A 26230-nucleotide genomic window follows, 5' to 3' on the forward strand; every position below is an offset into this window, starting at 1 on the left:
ACCTAAGGCTTATACAATGGGGACCTCTTTAAGAAAAAAAAAAGCCAAATTTGCAATTTTAACCTAATTTTACCATAATGACAATTTTGGAAGGCCACTTTCCAGGACATTGGTAGATGTCTGTGAAAACGGAGAGCTGGAAGTTTAACCTCCATGAGTTTCCCCGTAAATTAGCCTCTGTGACCCCACTTGGCTGTGCATCTGCAGGGAGGAAAATATGATCTAAGGGAAACTTTGGCTTTTCTCCTTCCTGTATAAGACACTAATAATATTATGGGGGAATTGAACTCAAAAGTATATTTATCACAAGAGAACTCCAATGTTTCAAATCATTGTCATTCCATGAACCTGGATTTCTTTGATTCTTAGACACAAATATTTCCTTGATTCTTAGACACAAATAATTGTAAAATGCACAAAAAATTTAATAATGGCTGGGAGAGGAGAGGGTAAATAGCAGGCAAGTTTCATTTGATACTGATTATGAAAAACATTCTCATTTCAAAAGCATTAAATTTTGGAAAATATATCATTAACTTATGGAAATATAGTAATTTTATTACCTTTTGAGTCATAAATGCTGTATATCGAGTAGATCATATATTAATAATCCATTGAAAAAACCAGTAATTTGCTCAAGGCCACAGAGTTTGCTAAGTAGTAAAGTTAGAATTCAAACCAAGGCCCACCTAACTCCAGGATCCACACACTTATCCATGACACTATCTGCATCTCCTACACTTACTAACATTTATTTTGTAACCCATGTAGTATTTATATTCCTAATCACCAAGGATTAGGCAGGCTTTCAAAAAGGAATACTTAATGCTCTTGGTGAAAGAACATCAATTTGAACTCGCAATCAGTGAGAATCTGCAGTGGGTGTCCTAAAAGTGAGAGTTGAATGAAAGCTGGGTATCATGATATTAGGCAAGTGATAATGGAAGAGGACAAGGCTTTTCAGGGTATGACTTGCATTCATCCATTGGATTCCTTTTATATGTCTCATATGCATAAGCTCTTAGTCAATGTATAGCGAGGTCCTGTTATGTGCAAGGCAATGACATTGTGAAGGTATCTTCTACCCATGGGCAGATGGAGGAATGGCCCTGGGAACAAATTTCTGTTTGGAGCAAAAAGCTTCCTCAGAAGGAAGAGACAGCTTGAGGTGATCTTCCAGTGTTTCAACATGGAAGTGGAATGATTATATGATTTGTCCTGAGCAAGAGTAAAATTACCACGGAGGCTGGTGGAGCCTATGACTCGTAGGAGGTAAAGTGTCCAGTAAGCCTGAGGGCTTGGTTAGTCAGGGAGAAGGATGGGAAAGGGAAGAAGAGGGATTTGTGTGCATGTAGCTGCTTTCCAATCTCTCTCTCCACTAGCACTTATCCTTGAATGCAGTCATTGTGTTGTGACTCTCTGAAACTTTCTTTCTTATTTTCTTGTATATGCTCATCATAATTTCCTTGCCTCCCCCCGTGACTTTATCATGTTTTGTGTATGTTCTTATTTTAATTTTATATTTTGTTACAATTACATTTGATTGCTTTTCTGTGGTTTTAGATTAAAAGAGCAGAGAATGCAATTTTAAATCCTAAAAATGTCACAGAAACAGAAGCCACAAATTAAAAATTGATCTGATACCAAAAGAAAATGGGCAAACATGGCACTTTGGAACAGGGAGATGATAAAAAGAAACTATACATAAAAAAATTAATAAAACTGACAGGAAATATATTAGACAGAAGAAATAAATCAAGAGGAATGGGATGAGATATGGGAGTAACTGAGTTCAGAATAGCTTGGCTTATCTAACCTAAGAAAGACATGTTAAATATGGAGGCAGTTTAGTCAACCAGAAGTTTGTGGGTTTCCTCAAACAGGAAAGTTTAGTTAGAAAGTGAACAGAGCCCTGAGCTAGAATTGTGAGAATTTGGTGTTTATCCTTGTGATCTTGAGACTATTAGTTATCTTCTCTGTAACTTAGTCTTTTCATCAGTAAAATATTATCTCTCATGTATTTAGCAACTATTTAAATAAGTAAAGTAATTGGCATGCAAAAAGGGAAAAAATAGAAAATTACAATTCAGTATAATAAGGTCAAGGCCAGAGATCGGTTCAACAGAATTAACTTTCTGAAAGTTTGAGGAAAGTTTCACAGAGGAAGTAACATTTAAAATAAGCCTTGAAAAAATTATCAGCCAATGTATGTGAGGGGGAGGAAGGGGCGAAGGTAATCAGTAAAAAATTAAAACAACATTGTGTAGTTGAAAAGTAGTGAGTCCATTCTGTGTGGTGAACCATAGGTCCTGTGAGGAAGGATGGGAGAAGAGGTAGCTGAGGGGTGGTTATGAAGTGTCTCTTAGATACCAAGTTAAATAAAGCAATTAGCATATTATCCTATGGGTCAGTGGTTTTCAATTTTATTCCACTATGTCTAAAATACTCCCACAGACAAATAGCTAAAATAAACTATGGGTTGTGTGCAGTTACTGGCTCCTTTGCTTCTACTTCCCTAAGTTAAATAAAGCAATTAGCATATTATCCTATGGGTCAGTGGTTTTCAATTTTATTCCACTGTGTCTAAAATACTCCCACAGACAAATAGCTAAAATAAACTATGGGTTGTGTGCAGTTACTGGCTCCTTTGCTTCTACTTCCCTGTTAAGGAAACATTTCATACCTTTCAGACATTTTCTTTTTGATGAATAAAAAGGACGTTATTATGGCAACTTCGAATCCACTCTTTTTATTTTTAAGTAAATCATTTCCCAAATCACTGCTTTCAGTATTGTTAGAAACAAGTTACTTGTAGCACACACCTCCCAACTGACCCAACAGACCTCTCTGTGAGCACGAATAATTGAGTACTGCAGCTGTCAATGGGGAACCATTGAAAGTTCTTAAGCTGGGCAGGGATTTGTCAAGGTAACAAATGGCAGTAGAGTGGATGATGGACTAGAGAAGGAAAAGATTAGAGGCAGGAAGACCAGGGAAGAAATGATAAGATCCAGACCTTGGGAAGGGACATTGAGGATGGAGAGTAGAAAATCACTATCATCCCTTTCTCTTCCAATATAGTTAGTGAGCATAGAGTCAAAAAACACATGAGAAGGATGGAAAGAAACATAGGAACACTTCTGACCTCTCACCTTGACCACTTATAAATACAATGAGTAATAAAGACAGCAGAGAGGCAAGGGTATCCCTAAGAAGAGCTCTGTGTATAGGTAAGGTAGAAGAAGCTTTCTGAAGCTACTCAGCTCTTTGTAACAAACTATATAGAAGACCAGTTCTGGTACTTGAAGAGCTACTGCTCTCCTGAAATCCCGGGGAAGGTTGATTTCCAAGTAGATGAGATGCTGGAATTAATGGACTCCAGCTTCTTTTGGAGGGTGGGCCTCCTGCCCGGGCTGATTAGCCCAGCTGGCCTGTCCACTATTCCTGTTTTATTGCTTCCTTTCTCATTAAGGAAGGTGTTGGGTTTGGATAACCATAAACAACATGTCTGCTGCTACAAGGCTACCATCTCCTGCACAGCCAGTGGCTGAAGCCAAGCTCTCAGGAGTCTTTTTAAAAGACTTAGATCACAGTTTTGGAAGCAGGATATCAAGAAATACAGGAAAAGGAAGCCCAGGTTTGAAAATGTGCCACATGAATGGTTATTTTCTTATTTTCACTGTTCTTTTTTTCTTTCTTTTTCTTTTTTTAATTCAAAGTGGTAGGGAAAATAAAACCTAAAAAAAAAAAATCAGGGCCATTTTCCCTAACCTCTCTCTTCTTTCTCACCCCTCCTTCCTCAGCGTATCCACGTGAAACTATCCTGACAGACCTTGACCCTGAAATGTGAGGGGAGGGAAGCTGGAAGGATTTCTCTTTGTACCACTCTGCCTCTAGACGCTCAGGGATTCTGAGCAGCCGCTGGCCTAAGCTGTGGGTGCCTCAAGGCTCCCTTAACCAAATGAATGCCAGGGCTGAAGTCTACTTGGGAAGCTGAAAGGGAGCCCACAACTGAGCTCCCCTCTACCCTCACTTAAGTAATCTCAGCATTCGTACTTCCCTCCCCAATGTATCCCTTAAAAATATTCTTCACTGGCACATCGTTTCTCACCAGGAACTGTACCCTTTTTCTTTCCAAAGTCCTCCAGTTCTCCCTCTTTCAGCACAGGGAGAATCATATTTACTCAGAAAACCACAGTGTTGAACTATAGCCCTCAGTTTCTTAGAGTTTTGCTTTCTAAGGGAATTTTGCAGCTGGTTGCATCTGCTTCTCCTGATTTTTTTTTTTTTTTCCTCTTGTGTCCACGCCGATTTCCTCCCTAGGCCCAGCCTGTACCCAGACTTGGCATCCATACCCCCACCACACATCACCATGATGGTCTTCTCTTCTCACGGAAGACTCACAGTTCCTCAAGCCTCCCACCATGTCCCAAACAGTAAACGTTTAGAAAATATTTGTCCATTTGTACTGACTACTCCTAGAACCTTTAACATTAATACTTTATAGGAATATTTCCCCCACAAAACATTTCATATATCTGGTTTAGTTTTTGTATCAAAGTTCTACCTCATGGTGTGTTTTTTGTTCATGTGGCTTGACAGGAGTTACCCCAGTGCTGAGAGTGGATAAATGAATGCTAATTATGTTTATGTGAATTAGCCATGTGCATTTTTAAATTCTAAACTTGCCTTTTCCGCTGCTTAGCATACATCTGGGCTATTACCTATCACCAGTGGTATGTCTGAAGGAAAAGTGACCAACTCTAATGTTAGATTCATTCAAACACAATCTCATATGTCTGGAACCAGGAGAGTGGTCTAGCTAACATTTTGGTTTTACACTTCTAGTGCTTACTGTATGCCAGACACCATTTCAAGTGCTTTACAAATATAAAGTAATTAAAATATAAAATTCTCTGAGGTGGATATTCTTATTATTCTAATTTTACAGCTGAAGAAATTGAAACACAGAGAGGTTACACACTCAAGGTCACACAGTGAGTAAACGATAGAACCAGGATTCAGATGCAGGCGATCTGTCTCCAGAGTCCATGCTCTAACTGCTACTCAATGCTACCTCACCAATAACAACCATTTTGGATTGTTTCATTCTGAATCTTCTGCTGGTCAGAGAGAATTCAGATTAACTTTTATTTATGCAGCATCTATGTCCTTTAAGGGTCCCGGGTACATAGCATTTTTATAAATCCAACCATTTTCTGGAATCAAGTCCTCATTAAAAGGAGCTAGACTTTGAACTCCCTTTGAAATATGATCATCTCATACAAACTGCCTCTCTGAGTTGGGCATGTCACCCTCCAAATAAGTACTTATAGAAAATGTTCTCAAGGGATAGGTGGTGGAAACACATGAAGGTCACTTATCTTCAGTATCAGAACATTATAAGGAGCTTGATACTTCATAAAATCCTTCTGGTATCCAAGTCACATTGGACCGTAATTTGCCTTTACCACTTCTGAGGTTACTGGATTCCATATATAAATTACCTGCTAAGCAAAGCAGGATTCCCCTTTTTATCTCTGAAGTAAAGGAGGAGACCTCAGGCCTGATAGCCTGAGATTTAGTGAATAAACACTTATTACTCTTATCTAGATCTTTCATGTTGTTATAGGTTTTCATAATATGCCTTTATTTTTCCTGATATCTAAGGTTGTTTTTGCAATCAGCATATTGCTTCCAATTCTTTGGCCAGTTCATTTGCCCTTTCTTAGGTCACGTAACTTCCTTAAAGAGTGGCAGTTTACTGTAAGCTTATGCAAAGGCAGGTTTAGAATTGCATTGACTTCTTTGTGTGTCTAGAGCACCACAATCTCCAGTTAAGTACCCACTCTGTGCCAGGCACTCTGTTAAGAAATGAATACAAAAGTAAATAAAGATTTCTTACTTGGATCATAAATGGTAGCTCGGAATCCTACCACTGAACTGTAAGAATATTTGGCATCAGTTCCTCTGAATTCATGCATCGCATTAGAGAAACTCACATGAATGTTCATCTGCTAGGTCTGTGCCTCTTCCCACTAGCTCTCAGGATCTGCCTGTGATTGGCCTGATGTTATTTATCCTTTGAAGAAGCAAATGGGATCCTTAACACAATCCTGTCAGGCATTTTTCCATCTTATGGATGAGGAGAATGAAGCTCAAAGTGCTCATAGAAATAACAGAACTTTGGTTTGCATACCACAGTTTTCATGATCCTTTCTCACATACGAGTACACTTACTCATACACACGGAAAAGATTAATCTTCTTCATGTCCTAATTGAAGAGGACTGATGATTAACAGCAGAAACAGTAGCCAACACCATGGACATCTCAATTGGTTCAGCCTACAAAATTCTGACTGAAAAAACTAAAGATAAGCAAACTTTCCACTCAATGGGTGCCAAAACTGTTGTGCCCAGATCAGCTGCAGATGAGCAGAGCTTTCAGTGGAAGTTTTAAACAAGTGAGATCAAGATCTTGAAGCACTTCTTTAAAGAATTATAACAGGAGATGAAACATGGCTTTACCAGTATGATCTGGAAGACAAAGCACAATCAAAGCCATGGCTACCAAGAGGTGGAAGTGGTCCAGTCAAAGCAAAAGTGGATGGTCAAGAGCAAAGGTCATGGCAAGTTTTTTGAAATGCTCAAGGCACTGTGCTTGTTGTCTTTCTGGAGGGCCAAAGAACGATAACATCTGCTTATTATAAGAGTGTTTTGAGCAAGTTAGCCAAAGTTTCACCAGAAAAACGCCCAGAAAGCTTCATCAGAGTCCTTCTCCATCATGACAATGTCCCTGCTCATTCTTCTCATCAAACAAGGACAATTTTACAAGAGTTTTGATAGGAAATCATTAGGCATCCACCTTATAACATGAAATTTATTGTTCCAACTTCTGCATGATATTTTATAATATGTATCCACCATTTTTTTTATTTTTCCATTCCTCCAGCAATGGACACCTGCCACAAGCAATGACATACTCATACTTGTCTCCTTTGAGACCTGAGGAAGAATTTCTTTGGTATTTATGTTTAGGAGAAAAAATGGTGGGCCATAAGACCCAAATACGCTATTTTCTTTATCCAGCCCCTCTCGTGCATAAGTGGCATTCTCCCAGTTCCACCTTTTACTCTAGTCATCACTGCAGCAACCAGAGCTAGGCCGGTGTGCAGGCTGCAGCCAGCGTCGTGCTAGTGTAGTACGGTAGTACTCACCTCTCACGTCCTATTCTGGGACTTCTTTGCGGCAGAGACATGAAATACTCAGGGGACGTACTCAGCTCTCAGGCCTGCACACATAAAAGGGGTTGGGGAGAGGGTAGAAAGCAGAAGGGGTTAGCAGTCAAAAGGAGATTCTTGTCCTTCTGAGGACAGGAGCCAAGGGATAAATGCTTCTGATTGTATCCTCCTGGAAATAATTCTGAGACAGTTTATAAGGTTCTCACCAAGATCCCTGTGAGACTGAGTACATGTTGCCAGCAGTGGTTGTCAATTTGAAAATGCATACTTGTATTGGTTTTCCCTTCTTTCCTGTTTTAATCCCCTAGTTCCTTGTTCCTGCTCCTTGTTTTTATTTCTCAAATGAATTACCTGTAGACAAGTCTTAGACTCAGGCTGTGCTTTCATGGGCTACCCAGCATGCACCACTACCCATAAGTACGGGCAGATTGCATTCCAGAGTATCTGCACCCTGATCTGGATAGTTTGGCCAGTCTCCAACTTGTGGATCAGAGGGGCTGGGCAGTTTCAAAACTTCAGAGAGCCACCTTTTGACAAGAGGCTTGCCTCTGCTTGAAAGGTATGCAGCTGCTCCCTGTGCAGGGTCTATCACCTGTGGGTCAGTGACTTATTTTTTTTTTTTTTTACATTTATTGCAGTTATTTTCAAACTATGGTTGCAAGTAGATGTCCTGATAATTATAAAATACCTCTTCCAAACATTGCTCTCTACCCTCTGATGACTCATGACTTCTGACGCATGGACAGTGCACATATCATAGATGTGCCATAACAGAGTACTGAAAAAATTGTCTCAATACTTGTTGATATGGAAACATGACACAATTTATATTTTCCAGTGAAGGGTGTTGCAGTCAGCTTATGTCTTAGGATATGCACTTGTTCTGTCGCATTGTCACTTGGGTTTACTCAGAAAAAAATGATAATTTCTCTAAGTGCATATGTGCCATGATAAAGCTTTTGTGTGTGTGTGTGTGTGTGTGTGTGTGTGTGTGTATGCCAACTCACTGTACTGGGTACATCATCATGGAAAAAGCACATATTATGACCACCCAGGAGCAGAGAATCAGAGAAATTTCCTTAAGGGAGTGTGTGTTGCTTCTCACTTGGAAATAGCTTTTAAAATCTCATTATCCCCTTCTACTTTTGTTGTGTGAACAGGTGGTTAATACCTACACCCCAGGAAAGAAGATTTGGCTTGAAGGTGTGGTGACCACCTCAACTGGAGGCACAAACAATCTATCAGATTCCTATGCTGCAGGATTCCTGTGAGTAACACTTGCAGTTTCATCCCCAGGGACTTTCAGAAAAGAACAGTAAAACTGTGACACCGCTCATTCTTTTGCCCATTGCAGGGGTGAGGCATTCATTTGTGAATGTCCATAGTCATTCAATGAGCAGTGATTAGTGCCTTCTCTAGATACTAAAATGTCTGGCACAAGCATCATAGAGCAAAGATAACAGTAGTAGTAATAACAGCAATGATAGTAGTAATAAGAGCTTTATTTAACGTCTGCAGTTCAAAACATGGTGAAAACAACATACATTTTCTCATCTAATTTTTGCCATAGTCTTGGAAGGATAGGTAACTATAAGGCATGGTGTTTAACCTCCAGAAACATGTGATTGGAGGAACTGGGATAGGAGATAACTACATTGTAAAGCTGTGGGAGAAAAGTGCCTTAGTAATAACAATACCTTTATATAGTGCCAAGCACTTCTGAAGTGCTTTATATGTATTTAACAAGTTAACAACCAGTGAAGTCAATGGTATTGTTTTTATAACAACCCAGTGAAATAGATGCTGTTATTATCCCCATTTTATAGGAGAGGAAACTGAAAGACAGAGTTGAAGTCACTTGCCCAAGAGCACTTATTTAGTTAGTAGTAGAGCTCAAATTCAAACCCAGGCAGTGTTCTCCAGAGCTCAGCCTCTTTACCACTGCAGTGGACCACCTCTTCTTCTATACATGGTCTATCTACAAAAGCAAAGTGATAGACATACAAAGGAATACAGAATTTCTCTGATTGGGAGCATCAGGAAGGGCCTTGTGGAGGAGGTGTCATTTGAGTGGAACATAGAAGGATTAGTCTGATATCTACAGGAGGAAAGTGGTAGTGATGGCAGAGGGGAGCATTCTCGGCCAAGGAAACATTATGGGCATAAGCATAGAGGACGGGAAATGATTAATGTTACTACAGCCTCACTATCTGCAGGGATGTAATGAGGGCTGAGGCGAGGGAGGGGATCTACCACCAACTCATAGAAGGTCTTGAAAACCAGGTAAAGGAAATGAGGCCTTGTTCTATACTCATGGCAAGCCATTAAAGATTTTGGAGGAGGAGAGAGATACAATCTGACATATGTTTTAAAACTCTGGCTTTGGCAATAGTGTGCACAATAGTTTGAAAGAGATGGGAAAATGAATTTGAAGGCTACTGCAGTCATCTTAAGCCAGAAGCATAAGGGCCTCAGACTGGCTTGCCAGTATCATATGGCAGGGACTAACCCCTCAGGACCATGGACTAACCAAGTGACTTGTTCCTGGTCTGGTATAGTGCTATTGCCCTGGTTTTTTGGCTGAGCAATGTCCTCCTAAGAACTGCAGTTTTGCCCTCAGCTACTTTGTTTTGCTACTAAAAGCTGTTCTTAATTATACAGATGCAGTTCCCCTTCACTGAGGCAGCTTCTTTAATATGTTTGTGAAGGACAAATCAGGCCAGTCAAGTAGATTGCCTTTACAGATGGAATCCTGGCAAATGCAGATGAAGATAATGAGTCAGTGTAATTCGTGGCAATACCTTGTGTCCTCCATCTCTGTATCCTCATCATCTAGCATTGTATAGCACAGAGTAGTTGTCCAACAAGCATGGTTCCAATGAATAAAATGGAGTGAGGTGGTATTTGATACAATGTTGGTGTGCATCTTCTCTCAAAAATACTGTCCCTACTGATTTAATATGAGCCCTGTAGCAAGGGTAAGAAGCCAGATTTGCAGTTACTACTTGCAGGGGACCCCTTGGAAACAGCAGAGGAATGGTTTTTGCTCAGCCATCATCAAAGGACTCTGCTGCAGGGCCCAGCAAGCAGCCCAGTTGTACCGAGTATTTTTATGAGCATTCTTCCCTTTAGGAAATGACATGAAATGAGAAATGTCATAACCTTCATGGAGGAAGCTGGAGCAGAGACCTGTCTTTTCATGAACATCACCCAAATATTCATAGATCCCTGCACTCACTTTGCAAAACACAGACAAACGTAGTTGTTTAGATTCGGGTTGTAATTTAGATGCCCAATGCTTGGTTGACACTGATCAGATGGAACTAGTTCATTCTGCTCCTGGTCTTCTCTGTTACCTTTTTGTCACACATTTGGTCTCAACTCCACTAGCAGCACCCAGCAATGTACCCTTTGAGTCCAGTTCTCCAAGGGGCATAAATTGCTTCTGGGGGGCTGGGGGATGGGGGGAAGTAAAGCATTCTAGGAAGCTCTAGAAGGTAGCAAGAAATTGAAAAAAATGCATTTTCTCCAGGATTTGATCGATATATCGCATAACCATGAGCTCACTAAGACACATACACATGCATAAGGAAGCTCTAGAAGGTAGCAAGAAATTGAAAAAAATGCATTTTCTCCAGGATTTGATCGATGTATCGCATAACCATGAGCTCACTAAGACACATACACATGCATAGACATATCAGAATTCTCTGCTACCAAGTATTCACGGGTAGTGTTTCCCAGTCAGGACTTTGGGATTCTTTGGAGCACTACAAATACACCCCTGGCACACTGCTGTGTCTCCAGCACCTAGAAGTGTCTGGCACACAGTAGATATCCAAGAAACTTTCGTAGAATGGAAAATAAGGGCCAGAGTAGCATCCTTGGTGCGACACAGTCATGTTACCAACTTTCTCTACCTGAGCATAGAAGGGAGTCTTGGAAGACCATTTATTTCCCACATCCAGAGGGCTCGTTATTATAGGAGAAAGATGAAGATAACTTCAGTACTAAACATCCTGCTCTGAAAGCCATGGGGAAGCAGCAGCTCTGGCCGTTGTCATTTTTGAATGTTCTAGATCCTGGATATATTAGGATGTGAGTTTGGACAGAAGGATGCACATCCTTCCCTCTTATTTTAGAGTTTCTTCGAAAAGTTCTCATATACTAACAAAAAAATCAGGCTTACTAATTAACATGTATTTGATGACTGTACATTCTATGCAGGTCACTATGCTATGCTCTATAGAGGTCACAAGTAGGAACTGTGTATACATAGGTATTTATATACCCAGTGCTTTACCAATGACTTACATAGCCACACAAGCATTTTTGTACATATCCTCAATGTGGAGAATAACGGCTGCCATTTATGGTTGATTAATTAATGTTATTGAATAAATAATGAATGAGTGAACAAATAGGATAAGATACAATCCTGTATAGATATCCAAATGTTGTTCAATGTAGGTGCTCACGTAGATGTGATTACGCTTTTATGCATTGTTTTCTTTCTTCATTCACTCAATAGCATAAGGATAGAAAGGTGAATAAGACATATTCATTTTTTATAGATAAATACTTGTTAGATATAGACCCTATTGTATTTGTGCTGTTTCAGTGTGGGAAGACCACTGATTTAGAAGACATTAGCCCAGAATTCATGTTATGGCTCTACCACAGGACATATCTTGATGAGTTATCTAATACTGTGCCTCAGTGGCCAAAGGAAAAGCTAAACCTGTTATCCTGACTTCACAGGTTTTCCAAATTAATAAAAAAATAAAGGCATGTAGCTTGGCCATGTAATGTTCCAAAAGCAATTTCAATTCCTTGGTTCACGATGTCGCAATTTGAGCAAGAACAAAAAGTTCTACTATATTATAGTCATATTTTTATTTTTATTTAAAACTTTTGTTTTTATGTTTTGCTTTCCTTTTGTTTTGCTTTGTTTTGGTTACTTTGTCAGTACATATTTGTCAGTTTTTAGGGAAATAAAGTATAATTGTAAATGTGAAAAAGATTTGAAAATATACATGATAATATTTATTCATAATTTAAAAATTAGCAATGCTCTTTATTCCAGCAAGGAAAAAAGCTTAATTCTTCTACAAATCACTATTTTGGAGCTCTATATGTTTTCAGATTTGGTAAATCATAACTCTGCATAATTTTTCCCTAGTTTGCTGAATGGTGAGACTCAAAGTTTCCCAGAATCTAATTTTATCCAGATAAATTTCAACTTAACAAAGAGTATTGAATACATACATGCTGCCAGGCACTGTGACGGGTGTTTTGCTACAAACTCAAACATTGTGTCTATGCTTGATGAGCTCATAACCAATGGGGGGGGGAGTAGAGAAATAAGCAAGTGATTATCATTCAGTGGGCTAGCAAGGGGGTATGAATAAGAGTTCTCGGGAACTATCGAGGCAGACACTGCTGTTGGCTTGGGCAGCAGAGTTTAGAAGGAGATGAAACTTGAGTGGGAGGTTAATAGATGGGAAGCAATTTGCCAGATGAAAATAGGTGGTATAGAGGAGGAGAGGAAGGGTATTTTAAGCAGAAGTGAAAACATGTATAAAAACTCAGGTAAGTATGAGAAAGTATGGTGTGCTGGGGTAGCCAAGAGTAGTTTTATGTGGCTTAGAACCTCTGGGGAATGGGGTTTAGGGTGAGAGAAGAAGGGAGATGACAGATAAAGCTGGACACACATATGCTTGGGATAGATTGTGAAATGCTTGTTTCTTATGCAGAGAAGACTGAAGCTCTGAGTCGCATTTATTACACATATATTATTACAGTTAGAAGTTTCCCTATGTCTAGAAGTAGGAAGAGAGAAAAACAAACAAATACATGAAAAGGTGATTGAATTGAATGTGTAAATAGTGAAGGCAGAATCACCAGTGGGTGTTGTAAGAACCAAGAGGACAGTATTTTTGAGGGATGACATACCCAGGAAAGTGGGTGTTTGGCATAGTGGTGTACACGATAAGTGTATGAGCAATGCAGGTCCTCCACTGCAACACATGTGCGAACTTCTGAATAGTTAATTATAGTGCCAAAGAAAATTATTATTGCATTGACTGCTGATGGTAATATATGAGGGGCACAAATGACTGGAATACTCTTGCATAGGTCATAGGAATGTGTGGGTTAGAATCCCATAAGAAGTACATGTACAGTGGCAGAGTGCAAGCAGGGGAGTTTGAGTGGTGGGATGTATAGTATAGTGTGTGTGCTTGTATGATTGTATGTTCTGTGGCCAGGAGGGGAAGTGGGGAGGACATTAGACTTAAAACTGGCTAAGGTGTTCATTTGTTAGTATTCCAGGAGTAAAAGGTAAGTCATTAGCAACAAACTATTTTATGACCAGGACAATTCATTTTACTCCCCTTGACCTCTGTTTCTTTCCCTATAAAATGAAGAAGCTGGATTTGATGATCTCTATAATCTCTTACAGCTGTATATTAAGGTCCTAGGTAAATTTAGTGGTGAGTGGTTGGTGTGTATGTTGTAGCCAATCTCTATAGAGCTTGTTATATGCTATTTAAAAGCAATTTATATAATCTCTTACAGCTGTATATTAAGGTCCTAGGTAAATTTAGTGGTGAGTGGTTGGTGTGCATGTTGTAGCCAATCTCTATAGAGCTTGTTATATGCTATTTAAAAGCAATTTATTGATGTAGCTTTTTTCCTCGGCCCTAGATGGTTGAACACTTTAGGAATGCTGGCCAATCAGGGCATTGATGTTGTGATACGGCACTCATTTTTTGACCACGGATACAATCACCTCGTGGACCAGAATTTTAACCCATTACCAGTAAGTATGGGATAAAGATTCCCAATTTCTTTTCCGGATCATTCAGTTCTTTTGATCATGCATTCTTCTACGCTAGGAGAATCTTTTTCCTCTTCTTGTTACCAGTTAATTTCATAAATCAGGCAGAAGCATTCTTATTATTCACTTGACCCACTTCACAGATTTTTGGCTTCACCACACACACCTATCCACAAACATATCTTTATATGCACACACATACACTTGCATATATATGCATATGCACATATACATTTATAAATAATGTATTTATTACTATTATTTTAACAAATCTTGATGCAGTTGAGATTCCCCATCTACTTGTGGCCTGTTTGAACTCTGCTTTAGAGTGAGTTTTTCCAGACTGTTTTCTTTTAATGCTAATAGAAGACATTACTTAATGTCAAATGCAACATGTTGAAAGCAGATGGGGGGATTGTTAGCCAAGATCAGATAGAGTAAGAACCCATCTCCTGGGGAGTGGCTGAAGTGCACTTATGTTTAGATGTTGATTCCTATGTGACAATGAAGAGATTTTCCCAGAACAACTTCGCTAGGAAAGTAAAGATAAGAATAAAGTAGAATGGCAAAAGCAGAGATCTGGGTTTGTCTAGTGACCTTATTGGCCAATCAGAGAAATCCCACTTAGACCAGGAAAGCTATGCTTATCAGAAATGTTACAGGGGTTATCCTTTTTCATAGACATCATGATGAAAGGTTAGACTCCTCTCATCAATTCATAGAATTTCAGAGCTGGGATTCCTCTTCAAAATGACCCAGTTCCACCTCCTTTAACAGAGGGACTGATAGCCCATGGTGGAACAGGGAAGGAGGGATGTATATGCTCTGGCCCAGTGCTCTTCCTACAGAATTACTGCTGCCCTGGGGTCCGCAATAAACAGACCAAACTGGAACCAGTGAGTGTTCTTGCCATTTGCTTCCCTCTGCCTATTTCTGCCCCATACCCTCCACCCCACAATCCCTGAGCCAGGAGGCCCTCAAGCCCAGAAGAGTTTGGCACCCAACAGCACCATTTCCAGTCTCAAAAGAACCCCTCTAGGTTAGAGTACTAATTATTGTATCACTGGGTGCACACGACTCCAAGACTCCAGTGAAATCACAAATATTACAACCAACTGGCACAGTTGCTTTTATTCACAGGACAAGGATACCTCTTCCAAGTATGTGTGTGGAGCTGTGATGGGAAGGGGTGAAGAGGGAGTTTTCAGTTTGGAACCATAGAGGTTTGTTTTGTTTAGTTTAGCTCATATCCTTGTGGAAATAAAACAAAATTATCAGAAGAGTATCTGTGAAATGTAAGCATTAAACAAATATAATGTCACACAGAAATAAATATTTATTGAACATCAGGCACTGGGGAAGAGACTAGTAATAGATAAACAAATATATAAATAATAGAGTACTGTGAGAGCTTCTTTAGGTGCATGTTCAGGAAAGGCTTCTCTGAGAAGATGACATGTAAGCCAAGAGCCTAATGACAGCAAGGAGCCAGCTATGCAGATTTCACAGAAGAGCTTTCCAGGCAGGGAAAGAGGCTCCAAGGCAGAAACAAACTTGGCATGTTTGAGGAAACACAAGAACACCAGAGTGACTGGGACATGGCAGTGAAGGGGGAGACTGGTTGGAAATGAAGTAGGCATGGGTCAGTTTTATTATAAGTACTATGGAAAGCCATTGGAGGCCTTTAATCAGGGAAGTAAATGATGTAACTAACATTTTATAAAGATCACCCAGGCACAATGAATGCATCAAATGTTAGTTATTTTTTTTAATAATGTAGATAATACTTAACAACATACAGGTTGTTTCCATAGATGGTGCATCCCCAATGCCTGAACAGTGTCTTCCCTCGCCTCTGTCTTTCCTTTTTCCTTCTTTCCTTCATTCCTTCCTTCACTTATTAAAATTTCATTCACTCTTCTTGATTATGCACTATGTGCTGATTGCTATTCCTGCCAACGTACCACTGTGGTGAACTGAAAAGACAAGGTCCCTGAACTCTTGGAGCTTATACTGTGGGGAAAGGTACTGAGAAATGGAAAATAAACACACAAATGAACAAGATAATTGCAATTTGTCATAATTGCTCTGAAGAAAGCCTGGTGAGATAAATATGTCTATTTATACTTATTTTTCTGGAGAGAAACTAAGGTTCTATGAAGTTGTTAAGTAACTTATTCAAGGAAAGACAAGTAGTAAGAGCTGGAACCTTCAGAGTTTTCCAGTTCGAAATCCATTTTTCTTTTCAGTGTGCCACATGTTTCTTGCAGTGCTCTCCTTGCAGTGTGCTCTGAAGCCAATTTTGCCTTACAGTTGAGTCTGAATATGAAAACAGGCATGTTGGGGAACTGAAAATAAGAAAGCAGGCTAGAACAAGATGGTCTTTGCATAACTAGACAGGCTTAATTCCAGAGTTGGACAGACCTGGATTCCATGTTGACTCTCTCTGTACCTTTGCATGGCCGTGCATGAGTTAAAGGCACAAGTCCTCATGGCTTTGTTCTCCCTGAATGAGAGTTTTTGCTAGTGACTTTCTTTAAAAGCATGGCACAAAAGACCTCGATTGATACGTGGTGGAAGCAGAGCTCATAGCAGAGAGTTTTGCCAGTGACTTTCTTTAAAAGTATGGCACAAAAGACCTTGGTTGATACGTGGTGGAAGCAGAGCTCATAGATGTTCATAGGAAGCTAAAACAAATTCCACTGATTTAGCACAAAGGTTCAAATGAGCTAGGCAGCTGTATTTCTGGAAACACCAAGCTCTAATAAAGAAACCGTATGTAAAAGCACTTAAAAAGGTAGCAGGCTTTCCTTTTATCTTTCTTTGCACTAATAAATTCTGCACCCTATAAGTAGAGAACTTGGCAGCTGGAAGAATGTGTCCTGAGTCTCCCCTGGAAAGAGTTTACAAGACTAGACCAGGGTACCAATCTGACAGACACTGCCGCAGGCCCCTGGAATGTGTAATGGGGACAGACCTGGGAATCGTATTGGTTGCTACTTGAGAGCGTTGTGCAATTGATAATCAAACACTGCCAATAAAAACTTGTGGATTCTACATTGTGATTAAATCTTCAAGAGAGTTTGTTAAGAGTTTGGGGGATTAGTGAGTTGTGTTTTGGTTGCATCCCAGAAAAATCAGTATTTTCTGTTCCAGTTCCTTCAAATCCAGTACATTTCAGGAAGAAATTTTATTAGAAAATACTGTCTTGTTTGTTTTTGTTAGTGTTCTTGGATAAATTCAGAAAAAATGAGCATATTGGCCTTATGGCTGCTCAACCCATATCCCATATTCCCCCTTCACCTGCCCAGACAACTTTGATCTCAGTTTGAGGCATTCCAGCCCAGCTCTGGCAGGGCTATTCCAGTGGTGCCAATCTAAGATTGAGAGAATACGAGGATGGCCCTTTAAAATAGAAACAACCTCAGAAAAGATTATTTTCAATTACATCTCTTGTTCTTCATGGTTGTTCCTCTAGAAAAGTGCCAACCCTCCTCCTGATGTGAGATTTTTTCTTCTCCTGGGAAGAGAAGAACATTTAGTTCATCCGTGCTTCATCACTCAACTCCTGCCCCTTTCCCCTGACCCCCCTGCCATTGGGAAAGAGGGGACATGAGAGTCTCCACAGCTAGTTAGTCAGTCATGGGCTCCCTTGGGAGTAGGCGATGTTTGTGCAGAAGATATCTGCACATTTGGTGGACATAGTCCAGACCCCACCAGCCATGGGCATTTCTCCTCAGAGGGGGTTTTGGAATTTAACTTGCTGCTTTTTTTAAGAGCTTGATTTACAGAGCTTTCAAAGAGAAAGGAATGGTGAATTATTAGTCAACATCTTCTTGACTCCCACTCCAGGCTAGCTAAAGCAGTCTTCACACAAATATAATTCAATTCAAAAAACATCAACACCTCAAATGTGTCTGGCTCTATGCTAAGCATTCTAGGGATACACATAAGAACACCCAGTTACAAACCCGTGTCCCATTGATGCTGAATTGATGCAAAAAGAATAACATCTAATTAGGAAGCATGATAAGGAGCAGCAGGAGCCTGGAAATATGACGAGATTTGTGGGTTCTAGTCCTAGCTCTGCCATTAATTAAATATGTGTCTTTGAGTTCCGATTTTCCCATCACTTGAATTAAGAGAAAAATGCCTCCACTATCTACCTCCAAAAGTTATTGTTACAATCCTTGAGGAAGTTAGGTATGACAATTCTAGAATTCTGATTTTGTATATACACATACATAACTAGAAGGGAACACATCTAAATGTTAAAAGTGTCTTTCCTTGAGTGGTGGGATTACAGGCAGTTTTTATTTTCTTCTTTGTGGATTTTTTACATGTAAAATTTCTGCAGTCAGTAGTATTGTTTTTAAAATCTGAAAAACAAAGCTATTTTTAAAGAAAAAATAGATTGTCTCAAAAGGATTAAATGCTTTAAATAGCTAAGCAAATATGACCTCAGGCTTACTTATCATTCATGTTTCATTTATTCATAAACACTTATTACATTCCTGTGCTCTATACTGTGCTAGACACTAGAGACCTTGTCCCTGTCCTCAAGGAGCTTGTATACAGACAGGGAGACAGATAAGTTAGCAAGGACTATGGCAGAAGTGCATGAGTAAGGTAGAAGAGGGATACAGAAGCCAGATTGGGTGGCGAGCAGGCATGGGGCATCACAGAAAGCTTTCTGGAGGAGACACTGCCTGAGCTGCATCTTGAAGAAGGGCAAGTTAGCCATAGGAAGAAGAGTTCAGGGTCTTGGGAGGATCTTCCAAACAGAGGCAATAGCACGTGCAAAGAGACAGAGGCATTAATTTTGCAATAAATCATGGTGGATAAATTATGAAAATTATTTAGGAAACTTTCCCCATTACTGTCCAGTGGCCACACAGGGTGTGTGAAAATTAAAGAATTTCAAAGCTTCAGACCTGGAGGTGGTAGGGCAGGGAAAGTACAAAACCCAGCCAAACCGGCCTGTGACCTGTTTCCTGGTGTAGCCTTCTTTCTTTTTTCTTTTCTTTCCCGTGGGAGCCATCAGAAAGATGAAAGAAGCAGAGTGTACCTGTTTAGGGATAGCTGTGATGTGAAACCCAATCCTCTCATTAGGGGCCCTGACAAAGACTTCTCCATGTGCAGCCTTCCTTTGTGGGACCCTGTGGCTGCTGAGAGAAGGGCATCCTGGCTGCAGGATCAATCACGGAGACTCAGGCTGGCTGCACGTCAGTGGCCGAAGAACCTGGGCTGCATGCCCAGTGGACATGATTTGCTTCTTTTCTCCTCTGTGCCTCTAAACCCTGGCTTCTTAGGTCAGAGCCTGTGCTGTGCACCATCTGACCATGCAGGCAGCTCTTTCACCCCTAATGCTTTTATATAGAAGCTTCTCTGATTTTTTTTTTTTTACTACCAGATCTTGTTCTTTGCTTATTTATCAACCTGAGCAGTGTGCATAGGATGTCAGCAACACATGGCCAGCAGTTGTAACAGCTCACCCTGATGGAAGCCTTCACCTTGGGAAGTGGAAAGAGCTTTGGACCTGAAATCAGAAGATGCAGGCTCAAAACACAGCACCATAATTTTCTAGTTGCATGAATCTTCATTTCCTCCTCTGTAAAATGGGACTAACTGTGCTGGTGTTGGAGAATGGGAAGGATTTGAAGGTACTCATTAAAAGTATTGGCTTTGGGATCAGACTGACCTGTATTTTAAACCCAGCTCTATCATTTACTAGCTATATGCTCTTGGATTTATTACTAAACCTCAATAAACATCAATTTCCTCTCTTATAAAATGAAGATAATAATGTCTATCTCAGAGAGTTGTTGGAAAGGATTAAATGAGCCAATGCATATGTATCTTTTACCACATGGTAAATACTCAATAAATTTTAACTATTATTATTTAAAAAGTCGCTTTGTGAAGTGTAAAATTCTGTAAGTCCTAATAATAATCACTAATAGCCTGAACATAACTATGGTGAGATACTACGCATTTGAATATTTGTACAGATATCTAGAAATCAATTCAAGTAGTGATGACTAATGTACGAAAAAACTTTTTTTATAATATGGTAGATCTATCTTCAGCTGTTTGAGGAACCTCCAAACCATTTTCCATAGGGGTTGCACCATTATGCATTCCCACCAACAATGTAAGAGAGTTCCTTTTTCTCCACAGCCACGCCAGCATTTATCTTTCGGTGTCTTTTGGATTTTGGCCATCCTAACTGGGGTGAGATGGTTGCAAAGGTTTCTTGAAGCATATATATTTAGTCTTGTAGTAGTTGCCTGAATGTTTTGCTATTAAAATAGAGCACTAGTGGGAAATTGTGGGAGATATTGCTCGTAACCCCTGTCATCAGCAGAGCTCTTAGAACTAGGTGAGAAATAGTTCAATGGTCACTGATACCTAGCTAAATGTTATGAATTTATAGCTGAAAAAGATTTGGGTAGGTGTTGGTGTGTTCTAGTACTCTTTATTACTCTAAGAACTAGCCTACAGTTTGTCAAAGGAAGATAGGGTCTTATCAATTTATTTTTATTTCTATAGAAAATTCATGGTCAGGAAAGTCATCAAAATGAGACTTTTAATAACCAACCCAAAAGATTTGAGAGTCTTATGAAATAGACTCTTAACCTTATTACTTTCCAAGACAGTACAGCAATACCCACAATACCATCAGGTAAAAAAAAAAAATCTGTACTCAGGCACCAGCCCGAGATTCTGATTCAGTTGGAGTGTAGAGGACTCCAGGTGTTGGCATTTTTTAAAGCCCCCCAAGTGGTTCTAATGTGCAGCCAGAATTGAGAAGCACTGGGTTAGAGACTTCCATTTACCCTAAGTTAGAAATTACCTTTTCCTTTTCCTCTACTCTTCTGTACTCCTCTTGCTCCAACGGAGATATTAACAAAATACTTAGTACTATCATCATTCATTTGACAAATACTTATTATCTATTACATGCCAGACATGTCTAGTTTCTGAGGAAATAGAGGTGAAGGAAAAAGACAAGATCCCTGCCCTCCCTGGAGGTTACAGCTTAGGAGAGACTAAAAACAACTAAACTAATAAATAATTAATTACAGAATTTAGAATGCTGTGTAGGAGGCAAACAGGTTGCTAAGTTGAGTCATCAGGAGGGAGACCTCTTTGGAAAGTGTGGCCAACGAAGTCTTCACTGAAGAGGCAGCCGTTAGGGTAGCTGGTGGAAGAGAAGCACATTCTCTCAGAGGAAACAGCATCTGCAAAGGCTGCAGAGGGGAAACAGCTCAGTTACACTTCAGAGGCCATGCAGTGCCTCTAAGACCAGCCTGAGGCTTTGTCCACACGTGGCCAGGCACAGAGGCGATCCCCTAATGCCTACAGTGTTTCCCCATCACTGACCCAGCCATTTCCATGTGTACCCTCTGTCACCTGTCATCAGGCTTTGAAATGAGAATGTCAAGACATTTGGGACTTTGTTATACTATTCTATTTTTGTGCATGTTTACAAATTTCAGTGGTAATTTTTTTTTAATATCCTTGTTCTAGGGTGTTGTGACATACACTAAAGCAAAGCACCATTTTAGTTGCTGTGGAACACAAAAAATAAAGTCAGATTCCTTCTCTCATTGTTTACAATCTGTTCAGGGTGACAAAACATAAAGCCTTAGAGAGATAGTAAATAGGTGGTGTACGTAAAGTCTGTCTTGTTCACTCAGTATGTCCGGAGTCTAACATGAGTTTCCCTGTGTAGAAGGTACTCAATAAATATTTGCTAAAAGAAGGGAGGAAGGGAGGAATCCAAATGAACCACAGACAATAGGTTCTTTAGACCTCTGAGATAGGAAATATTACTACTGGCTGGAAAGGAGGAGCTGGAGGGGAGAATTAGAGAAAGCTTGTGCAACAAGATGTCATTAATGGACATTTGTAATATTAGTTAACAAAAGAACACATGTTCCTGAGAAATCTTCTTGCCCCAGGGCACTGTGGTGCTGTGACAGCAGAAAGGAAAGGAGGCCTTAGGATAGAAGGCTCACTGAGGAGAGGGCCGGGAGTTCTGGATGTCACTACAGGTTCCTCCACCAGCTCACTCATTGTGGGGCGCTGGGTGCTCTGGGCCCATATCAAATGTGAAGGTTGAACTCAGTCGTCTGAGTTCCCCTTGAGCTCTGATGTTTTCTAATTCATCTTCAATACCTATTTCCATACCAGTATCTTCAGATGGACCTCCCTACTGAACTTAAAATTAAACTGCACTATTTCACTTTGAAATCATTCAGGGAGTAATCTCTTTTCCCAAGGCTGCTGTAGCCCTATTATAGCACTTAGCACTTTCTTTTGTTATTAGAATTGTTTGAATACATCTAATTTCCTCTCTCTGACTATAAACTCCTTGGAAACAGAAGTCATCACTCCTATGTTCATACCCCCACAATGCTCTGATTACAGTCAATCCTTGCTGAATTCTAAAGATGCTTGGTGACTGGGATTCTGGAGGCTGCAATATATTGCTCAGTAATGGAAAGATTTAAGGCAGGCTGTTATTTTTTTTTTTCCTTTTTGTCTTTTTCCGTGTCCAGCAACGGATCGCAACCCTCAGTGTCACCCCCGTACCGGACCGGGACCAGCAACGGGATCGCAACCCTTGGTGTCGCTCCCGCGCCTCGCTCAGCCAGTGAGCGGGAACCGGTCTGTATGCGGGATCCGAACCCTCGGCGGGAGCACCGCCGCGCTTCCCAAGCGGCGCACTACAGCAGTGCGCCACCAGGCCGGCCCTAAGGCAGGCTGTTATTGTCAGGTGCTGTGTGCAGACTGTGTATAAGGAAGCAGTACAGCTTAGTGCTTAAGAGCCTGGGCTCTGGGCTCAGACAGATCTGAACTCAGACTCTCCCAGCCCCACTGTCTACTTGCTGTGTCACCTTTTGCAGATTCCCTTTTCTTGTACCATCTGTATAATGGGGATGCTAGTAGTCCATACTTCATAGGGTTAGTGTCAGTGCTTAAGACAGTGCCTGACATTTAGTAAGTACATAATAATATTACCATTATCATATATTCTGAATATATGAAAAGTATTCCTTGGACTTGGTTGAAATTCTAACATATTGGGAAAGATAGGAACACCTCGGAAACAGTCACCCCAGTAGTACCAGACACGTTCTATTTACAAATTATCAGTAACAGGAAATATTCAACGGATCGCAACCCTCAGTGTCACCCCCGTACCGGACCGGGACCAGCAACGGGATCGCAACCCTTGGTGTCGCTCCCGCGCCTCGCTCAGCCAGTGAGCGGGAACCGGTCTGTATGCGGGATCCGAACCCTCGGCGGGAGCACCGCCGCGCTTCCCAAGCGGCGCACTACAGCAGTGCGCCACCAGGCCGGCCCTAAGGCAGGCTGTTATTGTCAGGTGCTGTGTGCAGACTGTGTATAAGGAAGCAGTACAGCTTAGTGCTTAAGAGCCTGGGCTCTGGGCTCAGACAGATCTGAACTCAGACTCTCCCAGCCCCACTGTCTACTTGCTGTGTCGCCTTTTGCAGATTCCCTTTTCTTGTACCATCTGTATAATGGGGATGCTAGTAGTCCATACTTCATAGGGTTAGTGTCAGTGCTTAAGACAGTGCCTGACATTTAGTAAGTACATAATAATATTACCATTATCATATATTCTGAATATATGAAAAGTATTCCTTGGACTTGGTTGAAATTCTAACATATTGGGAAAGATAGGAACACCTCGGAAACAGTCACCCCAGTAGTACCAGACACGTTCTATTTACAAATTATCAGTAACAGGAAATATTTTAGTTACAACAATGTTAGTTTGCACATAGAGTTTGCTTCAGAATCTTCAAAATCCTTCACATTTTATTTAATACTTCATAAAGCTGTATAATAATAGTTTTCTTCTTTGGCTTCTTTGACTTTATTTTTTATGCCCTACTTTAAGTTTCCACCACTTACTCATTCCATTAATTCATCTGGCTTTTCCAGCTTCCTGATAAGGCAAATAGGATAGATATACTCATTCTGTTTGGCAGAGAAGAAAACTGAGGCCCAGAGAGGTCCAGCAATTTACCCAAGGGAACAGAGCAAGGCAGTGGTTCAGAGTTCTGTGGTTCTTCAGTACTACTTGGTCTTTTCCCTCTGGTTGGTTCTGTAACAGCTTTGTCAAGAGAAGAAGAATCTGGTCGACTATATCCCCTAGAGGCAAGGTAGATAGAAATAGCAATGAGGAAGCAAAAAACCGGCTTCAAGGTAAAATAAAATGATCCAAGAGATAAAACATTTAACTGTCGTTTAACCGCTGACTTTTATAGGTTTACATTTTTACTTAATAATGAAAGTAAAAAAGGAAGAAATGAACAAATTTTCAATTTCATGCAGCAGCAGGTTAGTTTCACTGCTCACCCCTAATACATTAATGGAGCAGTATAGGGTCTTTACATTCCTTATGGCAGTTACCATTTTGCCCCATTATTATATATGTACATGTCTACTCCCATAAAAATGGGATGACTTTAAAACCTCTCCTCCCCTAGAACCATGAACTGTGCAGGAGCTGGACTGTCCCCTAACGTTTACCCATCTGATGATGGATGTCAGATCTAGAATCATTTAAATTGTTTGGGAGAGCTATACCAGGGCATTTTCCTTCTTGAGGAAGGTTCCAGGATTGGCTCTGAAAAACTAAAGGTCATTAATGTCCCTCCCTTTATCTTACTGCCTGGGAAGTACTATAAACATATATTGGAGGCCTTGCCATGAATGTGACCTGATCTTGACCCTTGCCCTTGGGGGCAGGTGGAATAGAAAAAAAGATGTTGTCAATCCAACACATCATAACAAGTGCCCTCAATCTGTGCAATAGGAGTAACAACTGAATTCAGTTAGGGGTAATCCACCATAAATCTCCAGTTCCCATCCCTCTGAACATACAGGGCTGTAGATTGAGATGTTATAGCTCTTACTATCCTTGCTATCTTTTAGACTTTAATCAAGGCTATGAGTTTCATTTCTTCTCCTGGGACCAGTTGGGACAGGATAGGGAGGCGAGTTGGGGAGTGATTTATGTGTCCTACTACATGTGAATATCACCACGACATGTAAATATCATACTACATGTTCCACTTCTCTACACGTGACTCTTCTCTATCAGGAGACTCCCCGCTGGATGTTAGGAGCATTCATAGCAGAAGCATGTAAAATTTCAACACCAATATCATTCAGCAGTGAAAACCACAACAGGACACTGAACTGGCTCAAAGGGCCTCACCCGCAAGGTCAACTTAGATTTATTTTCCCTGCTGGGAAACTTGCCCAAACTTTATCAGTTGAATTGAGCAGCCCTCCTCCCCAACAAAAGAGAAAGGATAGTGTCTTGAGCACCTGTGTCCAACAGAGCCATAAAAGTTTGATTTCCTTCCTCTCCAAAGTTTCCCAGCATGCTCAAGTGGATGCATATGACTTTTGGTTCCCCTTGGAGACAGGGAGACCTCAGCCCTGCCTCTAGTCATCTTTAGCCTTAAAAATGCTAGAGTTGGGATAGAAGGGAAGAGTAAGATGTTGGCACTGAGGAAGAGCACAGCTCCACACCAGTAAGCAAGGTTTTGCATTGACATTAATCTGATTTTTTTTAATAACATACTTAGTGAGATATAATTCACATATCATAAAATTCATTTGATAAAAGTATACAGTTCAGGGGCCGGCCCGGTGGCGCACTGCTACAGTGCACCGCTTGGGAAGCGCGGCGGCGCTCCCGCCGAGGGTTCGGATCCCACATACAGACCGGCCGCTCACTGGCTGAGCAAGGAGCGGGGGCAACACCAAGGGTTGCGATCCCGTTGCCGGTCCCGGTCCGGTACGGGCGCGACACTGAGGGTTGCGATCCGTTGCCGGTCACGAAAAAAGACAAAAAGACAAAAAAAAAAAAAAAAGAATACAGTTCAATCATTTTTAGTATATTCATAGAGTTGTACAACCATCACCACAATCTATTTCAGAATATCACCCCAAAATGAAGTCCCATACTTATTAGCAGTTGCTACCCATTCTCCCTTTCCCCAGCCCCTGGCAACCACTTTTCTACTTTCTCTCTATATAGATTTACATCTTCTGGACATTTTATATAAATGGAATCATACAATATGTGACTTT

General features: G+C 40.6%; 1 protein-coding gene across 1 annotated transcript in view; it reads left to right on the top strand.

Moving 5' to 3' along the window:
• LOC103586802 (inactive heparanase-2) overlaps nucleotides 1–26230 on the top strand; it is a gene marked incomplete at its 3' end in the record, with an annotated part of 226462 nt that overhangs the window by 110087 nt on the left and 90145 nt on the right. Inside the window, exons 4-5 of the mRNA XM_008568134.1 lie at nucleotides 8403–8509; nucleotides 13951–14065. Coding sequence (XP_008566356.1) covers nucleotides 8403–8509; nucleotides 13951–14065 — 222 coding nt within the window. The remainder of the gene's footprint in view (nucleotides 1–8402; nucleotides 8510–13950; nucleotides 14066–26230) is intronic.

Source organism: Galeopterus variegatus, unplaced genomic scaffold (assembly GCF_000696425.1).
Source record: "Galeopterus variegatus unplaced genomic scaffold, G_variegatus-3.0.2 Scaffold378, whole genome shotgun sequence".
NCBI classification, from domain to species: Eukaryota; Metazoa; Chordata; class Mammalia; order Dermoptera; family Cynocephalidae; genus Galeopterus; species Galeopterus variegatus.